General features: G+C 41.3%; 1 protein-coding gene across 1 annotated transcript; it reads left to right on the top strand.

Annotated features, from left to right (window-relative positions):
* The first annotated feature begins 3,480 nt into the window (after window positions 1-3,480).
* LOC131613869 (uncharacterized) lies at window positions 3,481-8,973 on the top strand. The gene is made up of 3 exons (XM_058885508.1): window positions 3,481-3,786; window positions 3,868-4,730; window positions 5,691-8,973. Exons 1-3 carry the CDS (start codon window positions 3,481-3,483, stop codon window positions 8,971-8,973), a joined length of 4,452 nt encoding a protein of 1,483 aa, XP_058741491.1.
* The last annotated feature ends 561 nt before the right edge of the window (window positions 8,974-9,534 follow it).

Genomic DNA, 9,534 nt, shown 5'->3' with positions numbered 1-9,534 from the left:
AAAGGCGTTAGCTTTTTGGTTTCTGGGCATAGGCTCATATCTCCGGCCGATGGTGTTAACGGAGAAGACGACCGGAAAATGCTCCGGCGTCTGAGTTTCGTTTCTGCCCTTTTCCTCCCGTCTGCTGATGTGGCGAAGCGTTATTGGTTTACTTTCCCATTTAATTGCCACTTTGTTTTATTCAATCATTGACTCATGTGCTGGGAAATTCTGATTGGCTAGGATGATTCGTTTTTGTCTTTTATAACTTAAGTGAGAAGCTGACCAATTGATATCACATAGTCCCCCATGCATGTCACGTTTTTTTGAATGTAATAATGCATGCTAATGAAAAAAAGATGAAACAAAATAAAAAAAAGGGAGAGTGATTTGAAAGTGGACTGGGCCTGGCGCATTGCTTTCCGCACACCCCTCTTGTCTGGGCCCAAATGCGTATCAAATAAGTTTCAGTTCTCTTTGAGTTTACTATCTCACCCCCAGTAGGCAGACTTCCAAAAATTGTGTCAATTTGTTTCCTCTTTGATTTCTGCTTTCAAGTTGACTTTTAATTCAAATAAAAAATGAACAAAAATATGTTTTAGATAGAATCACATGTGTAAATAATTGTGGTATTTTTTCTAGATTTTTAGAAATTGTTTTCCTATTTTTAATAAATCCTTTCTTTCAACATGTTCATTGTGTTTTTAAGTTTGATCGGTTTTGCAAATTAATTTTGTTTAATACTTTAGGAGTAGAATTTAATTGCCATTTTTTGTATGAATACTGTAGACTAATCCATGATATTGTGTGTAAAAAATAAAAGTTTAATTCTATGTTTTGGTTAGGTTTTCATTAGATTTTCTATACCCGATTTATGTACGTTCCTAAACGGATAACCATGTGAATTTGACCTATAATTTGCTTTGCCTTTATGCAATTGACTTAGTTTCTTTTTGTACATATAAGTAGGGATGTTTAGAGGTCCTAAGACCTGGAGTTGAATTTTTCAAGTCATGTTTTCTTATTTTACTTGATTTTTCTTTTTTACTTGTAAATAACTCACCTTTGGTTAACGATCGCACCATAACTTGTCCGAATGACCTATAATTTTGTGTGAAACTTCTTGACTTGTTTTGTAATTGCTTAGACACCTTTTAGAAGTCATTAGCTACTGACTCATAGCATTTGATTACATCTTTCTAACTTCACCCCTAATTTGAATTCTATTAACTAGTTTTGACCTAGTTTTGTATAGTTTTGTTAGAACTTTGTTTGTTTCAAGTTAATTGACTAACATAGATTGGTATAAGGTCTTGGACCTATAAATGAACTAATTGCTACTGACTTTAAGCTTTGTTCATGTTTTCATTTGCTTTTTGTTTCGATTAATGGAAGTTTGTTCGCTAGTTGTTAAGTGACGATTTATGCGATACTTTGGTAACTCTTTGTGAATATTTTTGTGTAGTGCCATATGGCTTTTGTGTTTGATTTAGGACACTTATTTCCTTGGTTTGCTACTGCCCTAGGGCTCTCTTCTCATCTTGTTGGAGTTGTAACTCCATTCTTTTGCCATGTTCCCTTAGACTCTTCCTTCTTTGTTAAGAGGAATTGAGATAGGTTAGGATAGTTATCCTTGACCTTAGGGCCATTAGACTTAGATTAGAATAACTTAGATTAGAGAATAGGTTAGTTCCCCTTTTGTTCATTCTTTTTTTCTTTTCAACTTTAAAACACTAATAAATAAAGATACGAATCACATTAAGAAAGTGATAGAGAAATGAGTGGGATTCATTCCCTAATCTGTTTCTCAATCACTTAGTGGCATAGAAATGAGTGGGATTCATTCCCTAATCTGTTTCTCGGTCACTACTTAATGGGAGAGAAATGAGTGGGATTCATTCCCTAATCTGTTTCTCAAACATTAATTAATGAGATAGAAATGAGTGGGATTCATTCCCTAATCTGTTTCTTGAACATTATATAATGGGATAGAAGTGAGTGGGATTCATTCCCTAATCTGCTTCTCGATCATTATACATTTTATGTGATTCAAATCGCAAAGTAAATTCCCTTAAAAAATACCCAACCAAAAACATTTAAAACACCTAATAAAGGCTCGAATTAAAACAAAGTGACGAAGTGGTGCGAAACCTTGTATTGGGTTTTGTTCATCATGTAGTTACATAAAAAACACAAACCCAAGTTCACTCTTTTGCCTTGTTAGGCGCTTAAGAACAAGTTAAGTCCTTTCCAAAACTAGGCGTATAAGTCTCCAAAGGTCGAGCATCGTGGATTGTGACCTTAACCGCTGTTCAACTAAAAAACACAAAACAAATGGAAACTATGGAGCCGAACTACGGTCGTTCTGATTCCTGAAAAGGATACGTAGGCATTGGGTCGCGGGGCCTAAGCGAACACACTTGTAAATAATTCCTTCTTTTCCCCGTATTTCTTTTGCATGCATTCGCATTTAAGTTGTAGACATAGACATAGTACACACCCTTTAGATAGAGACAAACATAGGTGGATACCATCGAGTACGATGGGCGCGAGGGGTGCTAGCACCTTCCCCTTGCGTAACCGACTCCCGTGCCCTATTCTCTGGTCGAAAGACCCTGTTCTTGTTCTGAGTTAGGTTTCCTGATATTCCTTTCCCTTATGGGATAAATATATTAGTGGCGACTCTGATTCCATTTTTCGCGGTAGCGACAGCTGGCGACTCTGCTGGGGACGTTGCTAGACCTGTGCTGGTCCGTTCTTAGCGAGTTGATCCTAGCCTTTGTTTGTTTGTTTATTGGGTGTTTCTTTGTTTGTTTGTTTATTTGTTTATATGTTGTATATATGCATATCATGTTTTACGTTCTGCTTGCATATCATGCATCTGGACTATATTATGGGTCCCCATGGGGACCGCATATTCTTCTGCTTTGTTTTGCAGGTTGGGTGGGTTGTTCTATGAGGTAAAAGGCCCAATACCCAGGCCAGAGTTAACACATAGGATACCTAGGATAGAGTGGATAGTCATGACGCCAACAGAATGTCAGGTTCTGTTGATTGCGATCATGAGACCCACGACCAGCTGAGACTCGAATGGGATACCGTTGTTGGCATGTATTTGCAACAATGATGGTGTTTCAGGAGAGTTGCTAACGCTGGAGACCTGTTGACCTACCTTGACCTAGATTCACCTGTGAGTGGGGCGGGATATTCATGACAGGTACCGTTGGTGACTGTTCTATTATGTTGGTGACTATGGTTCTCATGGGTTTGCGGTATCTATGCCGGATTTTTGGTCCTGCAACATCCAATCCTGTTCAGAAGAAACATACACTTCTCCTATGTGGGGAGGATCTTTCATTGCATCATAATCATCATAGCATGTTTAATTTCAAAAAAAAAGAAGAAAAAAAAAGAAGAAAAAAAGAGAAAAAAGAGAAAAGAGATTAATATTCATATGCATGCCATTTTTCAGGTATCCAAAGTCAACACTTCTCATCAAGAATGGCTAACAGTGTGACTGTCAACAAAAAGACTACGAAGCATACCTTCTCTTGCAGTTTCTACCGTGAGGATATAACACCTTTGGTTCGATTGAGCACCCGAGTTACTGGGCAAAATTTGGATGAATTCAGAAAGACTTATGGCCACATTCTGCTTATGTTAACTACTCGTATTGATGAGTGGGGTCTCTACACTCTTCTTCAGTTTTATGATTCTGAGCTGCGCTGCTTTACCTTTCAAGATTACCAACTAGCCCCTACCCTCGAAGAGTATGCACACATTCTTCAAATCAAAGTTCAACATAAGGTTCCTTTTGTGTGTGCACCTGAGAAGCCCAAAATGGATCGCGTTGCTGATGCTCTTTATTTGAGCATGAAGGACGTTAAGGATAACTGGAAGCCTAATGGTGGGACCCATGGATTCTATGTGAAATTTCTGATGAGGGAAGCTGAAACCCTTGCTGATAAGGAAAAGTGGAAAGAATTCAATGCTCTCCTGGCCGTCATGATCTATGGATTAGTGATGTTCCCGAATATTCCAAATTTTGTTGATCTCACTGTCATTTGTCTCTTCATGGATCAAAATCCTGTACCCACTCTGTTGGCCGACACTTATTATGCCATCCATTCTAGGTATGGAAAAAAAGGATCAGTTGGGGGTTGTTTGCCAATACTGTACGAATGGTTTTCTTCACATTTGCCTAAAAGCGGAGCATTTGTCACTACAAGAGATTCACAGAAGTGGCCCCAAAGGATTATGGGACTTACTGCAAATGATATTGTTTGGTATCACCTCCGAACGGACATCGAGCAAGTTATAACCAGATGTGGCAGTTTTGGCAATGATCCTCTCATAGGGACAAAAGGAGTTATCAACTATAATCCGAAGCTAGCACTGCGCCAGTTGGGTTTTGTACTGAAGGACAAGCCGTTGGATAAAGAGATATTTGAGTCCGTTTGCTTTGAAAAAGGAGCCGATCCAGATGGTTTGGAGAAAGTAAGGAGTGCGTGGAACAAAATTCATACAGAAGACCGAACTACCTTGGGGGGAAAGAATGCTATTGCTAAGAAAGCTTATACTGAATGGGTTGAAGAAAGAGTTAAGGAGCGCCTGCTGCCTTTCCCGAAGGTTAGCCCTCTATATGAACAACCACCTGAGATTTTAACTGCCACTGTACCAGCTGAGGAGTACAACCAAGTACATGTGGAGAATATCAGGTTGCGAGAAAAAGGGGAAGACGCTAAAATAAAGTACTTCTTGGTGGATCAGAAAAGGGCTGAATTAGCACATGAGGTTAAAATGCTGAAAGGAGGATCTTCCAGAGTTCAAAAAAGGGCTAGAACTGAAAAGGGTGAAAGAGCTACCATTGTTCGTATTGAGGACCATCAAAGGGTTATATAAGAAGCGGTGAAGAAAGCAGAAGAAAACTCAAGCGAGAGTACAGAGAAGATTTAAGGGCTCACAAGCTCAGAGTAGAGAAAGAGGCTAGGGCCGAAGTAAAGAGTTTGAAAAAGAAGCTTGAAGAGGAAACCACTCAGAGGGTAGCAATCAAGAAGAAGCTTGAAGAGGAAATTACTCAAAGGATGGCCGTGGAGACACAACTTAAAGGTAGTCATCTCCGTTCCGCTCGACTAACAGAAGAGAATGCAAAGCTCAGAAACCAGATAGCAGAAATGGAAAGTACATCTGAAAAGAATACCCTCCCTGATTGCAAAGGATGTGAGAGCTTGGTGGCCCACTGTGATATGTTAGATGGGCAGTTGTTTCGCAAAGATGTGGTGATTCAAAGTTTTGTCAAAGGAAGAGATCGAGAAGTGACCAAGAAGATGTTTGATGAAACTAAGAAGTGGAGCGACGAGCACTTTAAACAAGGAGGACCTTTGTTTTACACCAAGATGGATTAGTGTTTGAGCTTGTATTTCATGACCACCACCAGGCTTGTTGGATGGGGTCCTTTGTCTTTTCTGTTGTTTGAACTATCTTGTCAATGTATGGGTATGCCCAAACTCAAAAAAGAGATTATTAATGAAATTTGAGTCTTTTTGTTTCCTCTTGATGCTTATCTTTTGTCACATTGTTAAACATTCTTGATTAATATTAAATATTTTGGATACTCTGAAAATGGCACCTCACATCATATGCACACATGCACCTCATGCACATCATGCACAAACAGGTACATCAGATGGTGTTCTTATCTGACTGATCAGGTTTTCTCTTTCAGCAATTGCACCTCCGCCTACACATCGCTACTACACAAGGGCTAATCACTCACTGCAAATGGATCAGTTAAGGGACGATCTTATCCAGATGAGAACTCAGGTTACTGCTCAGATGGCTCAGTTCATGGAAGTCATGCAAAACATGGCTGATCGCCAAGAAGAGCTCAGGATCCGAATGGACACAGTTGCTCAGGTTGTTGCAGACCCCCCGCAAAGAAACCCTGCTGATATTCGTGTCAATGGTGAGCCTGTGATCGGAGGACTTGGTGTGATTCCTCCTGCTACCAATCAAGGTAATCCTTATGGGCCTCCCCAACCCATTCCTGAAGGACAAGCCACACAACAAATCAGAAGAGCTGCTGCCATCCCCGTGTTGGAAGAGGATCGACATGAGGATCTATTTCCTGAAAGTGAGTTGGGATTTCCACATGATGCTGGAAGGTTGTTCAGAGGACTGGAGGAAAGGATGAGGGCCATGGAAGGCCAAGGACTTGGTATGGACATTAATGACTTGGGTTTGGTTCCTGGTGTCCGCGTGCCGCCGAAATTCAAAGTGCCAGATTTTGAGAAGTACAAGGGGAATACTTGTCCCAAGACCCATGTCCGAGCTTACTACCGCAAGATGCATGTCTATTCTGAGGATGAGGGGCTGTTGATGCATTTCTTCCAAGATAGCCTAACTGGGGCATCTTTGGAATGGTATATGAGGCTGGAAAGAGCTAGTATTCGAAGCTGGAGAGACTTGGTTGATGCCTTCATAAAGCAGTATCAATATAATGTTGACATGGCACCCAATCGCACTCAATTGCAGAATCTATCTCAGAAAGCTAATGCGTCCTTCAAAGAATACGCGCAAAAATGGCGCGAGTTGGCAGCCAGAGTTCAACCACCTATGTTGGAGAGAGAAATGATGGACCTGTTCACCAATACTTTGGAAGGTCAATACTATTCTGCTTGCTCTGCATCCTCAAGTTTTGCCGAGTTGGTTATGATTGGTGAGAGAATTGAAAGTGGAATCAAGGCTGGTAGAATTCAGAATCCGAGTGCTGCTAGTTCCTCCTCTGGGGTTGTTGGAAAGAAACCTTATAACGGGTTTGCCAAGAAAAGAGAGGGTGAGACGAGCGCTGCTTATTATGGTAAAGGCAAAAGCCAGGCTCATCAACAAGTGGCCGCCGTGACTATACCGAATGTTCCATTTCAGCAACATCAGCAACGAGGGTATACTCCGCGCCAGTATCAACCAAAGGCACCTGAGAGAACTTTTGACCCGATCCCGATGACATATGCACAAGTATTGCCATACCTCCTCGACTTGAAGTTGGTACAATTGAGAACTCTAGCCACTCCTGCTAAGTTGCCTCCTAATTGGGATGCTAATGCAAGGTGTGAATTCCACTCTGGAGCACCTGGGCATAACATTGAAAACTGCAAAGCATTGAAGTATCAGGTTCAAAATATTCTCGACTCCAAGGCCATTGAGTTCACTCCTACTCCAGGGCCTAATGTTGTTCAAAATCCCATGCCCCCTCATGGGTCTCATGCTGCAAACGCCCTCGATTGTGTTGAAGACACTCGTTTGGTTAAGGACGTGACTGAGTTAGGCTCTCTGTTGCCTTTACTGAAAGTAGAATTATTGAGAATGGGTCTATGTGCTGGTTGTGGAGAATTGTGTATTGATTGCATGGCCACTTCCTCAGTTTGTGATAAAGTGAAGAATGGTATTCAACAGTTGATAGATAGTGGGTATCTACAGTTTGAGCGCGTACGACGGCCCGAGGTATTTGAGAATGAAATTAATGTGGCATCCATCCCCTACACTCCTGCTAAGATCCCAATTCCTGCTAGAGCACCTCCTTTGGTTATTACATCACCTGGTCCCATTCCGTATACTAGTGAGAAAGCAATCCCATGGAATTATGGCGGAGAAGTTTTCTACCAAGGGGCCAAGTATGAGATTAAAGCACCGGTTGAGAAAGAAGATGTTGATAATGTTGTTGGCATTGGAAGAATGACAAGAAGTGGTCGTATTTTCAATCCTCCCCAGAGTACTCGCGATGACAATACAGAAGCTCTAGCTCAAGCAAAAGGGAAAAGAGTGGTAGAAGATACGGTAGATCCGGGGCAAAGCTCTAACTCTGAAGATACTGTGGCCAAAGAGATGGAAGAGTTCCTAAAGATCATCAAGAAAAGTGAGTATAAAGTGGTTGACCAATTGAGTCAAACTCAATCAAAGATTTCGATCTTGCAGTTGCTCTTGTGTTCGGAGACACATCGAAACGCTTTGCTGAGACTTTTAAGTACTGCTTTCGTCCCTCCAGAGATCTCAGTGAATCAACTTGAAGGGGTGGTGTCAAACATCAATGCTGGTAATGGACTGGGATTCACTGATGCAGACTTGCCCTCCGAAGGTAGAAACCATAATAGAGCTTTGCATATATCAGTGGAATGTAAAGGGACTATGTTATCTCGTGTTCTCGTGGATAATGGATCTTCTCTGAATGTATTACCGAAGTCGTCTTTGATGAGGCTGGATTACTCTGGTGTCGAGATAAGGCCGAGTGAATTGACAGTGCGAGCCTTTGATGGGTCAAAAAGATCAGTATTTGGGGAGGTTGACTTGCCAATAATGATAGGCCCTCAGCTTTTCACTATTACCTTCTTTGTGATGGATATCCACCCGTCTTACAGTTGTCTCCTGGGACGTCCATGGATCCATGCTGCTGGGGCCGTGACTTCCACATTGCATCAGAAACTCAAATTCGCGACTCAAGGAAAGATAGTCACAATATGTGGGGAGGAAGAACACGTGGTAAGCCATCTTGCGTCCTTCAGGTATATTGATGTGGAAGGAGAGGTCCACGAGACGCCGTGCCAAGCCTTTGAGGCTGTCCAGACTATCAAGATCCCTTATGTTGAAAATAAGAAGTTAGGGGCCCCCATGTCTTCACTAAAGGAAGCTAAAGCTGTGGTTGAATCTGGTCATCTTGAAGGATGGGGCCGAGTCTTGGATCTACCAATCAAGCAGGATAAGGGTGGGATTGGATATCAGTTGGGTCAGAGTTCATCTAATGAGGCCTCCAAGAAGCCCGGAACCTTCATTCCGATCAAGTTCTCTAGTGCTGGCATCGTCAAGGATCATATTTGCGCTGTTGATGATGATATGGACAGTGATTATGACATTGAAGAATGGATCAAGCCGTGTGCCCCGGGACAGAAGCTTCTCAACTGGTCATCCGAAGACATCATCTCAATTGCTCTTGATCAAAAGTAATACTGTTTGTTTTTGTTTATCATGCAATAATTCCTGTGTTCTGCCCAAGACACAGTGAACATATGTAGGGCCTCATTTGTTGTTTTTCAATGTTAAAATCATTAATAAAAGGACGTTTTTGCATTCAAATATTTTGTTCCCTGTCTTTCGTTTTTACTTTTATATTTATAATTAATCAAAAAAAAATGGCAACGTTTCTTATTCATCATCATCCCTCCATTCTAAAATAAAGCATAAATCATAATCCATGCAGATCCACTTCTCCTCCAGATTCTATTGACAACGATCTTGCTATGCCTCGTCATGACTTTGACAACCCTATCTACGCCGCTGAAGAAGGGGATGAAGAAGATTGTGAATTGCCTGATGAGTTGGCCAGATTGTTGAAACAAGAAGAGAAAGTGATCGAGCCACATCAAGAGCCTATTGAGACGGTGAATCTTGGCACCGAAGAGAAGAGAAGGGAGGTTAAAATAGGGGCTTCTTTGAATGAGAATGTGAAAGAAAAGTTTATTGGAATGTTGAAGGAGTATTCTGATATCTTCGCATGGTCTTACGAAG

Source organism: Vicia villosa, linkage group LG6, assembly GCF_029867415.1.
Source record: "Vicia villosa cultivar HV-30 ecotype Madison, WI linkage group LG6, Vvil1.0, whole genome shotgun sequence".
Taxonomy (NCBI): domain Eukaryota; kingdom Viridiplantae; phylum Streptophyta; class Magnoliopsida; order Fabales; family Fabaceae; genus Vicia; species Vicia villosa.
This window is presented reverse-complemented; position numbering and strand designations above follow the sequence as displayed.

What these genes read in the sequence shown, in the direction of transcription:
- LOC131613869 (XM_058885508.1), top strand. Translation starts at nt 3,481, where the DNA reads ATGGCTAACAGTGTGACTGTCAACAAAAAGACTACGAAGCATACCTTC. An exon ending in AAATCAAAGTTCAACATAAG is followed by an intron (nt 3,787 to 3,867) that starts GTTCCTTTTGTG and finishes AAGGACGTTAAG; the next exon opens with GATAACTGGAAGCCTAATGG. An exon ending in GGGGAAGACGCTAAAATAAA is followed by an intron (nt 4,731 to 5,690) that starts GTACTTCTTGGT and finishes CTGACTGATCAG; the next exon opens with GTTTTCTCTTTCAGCAATTG.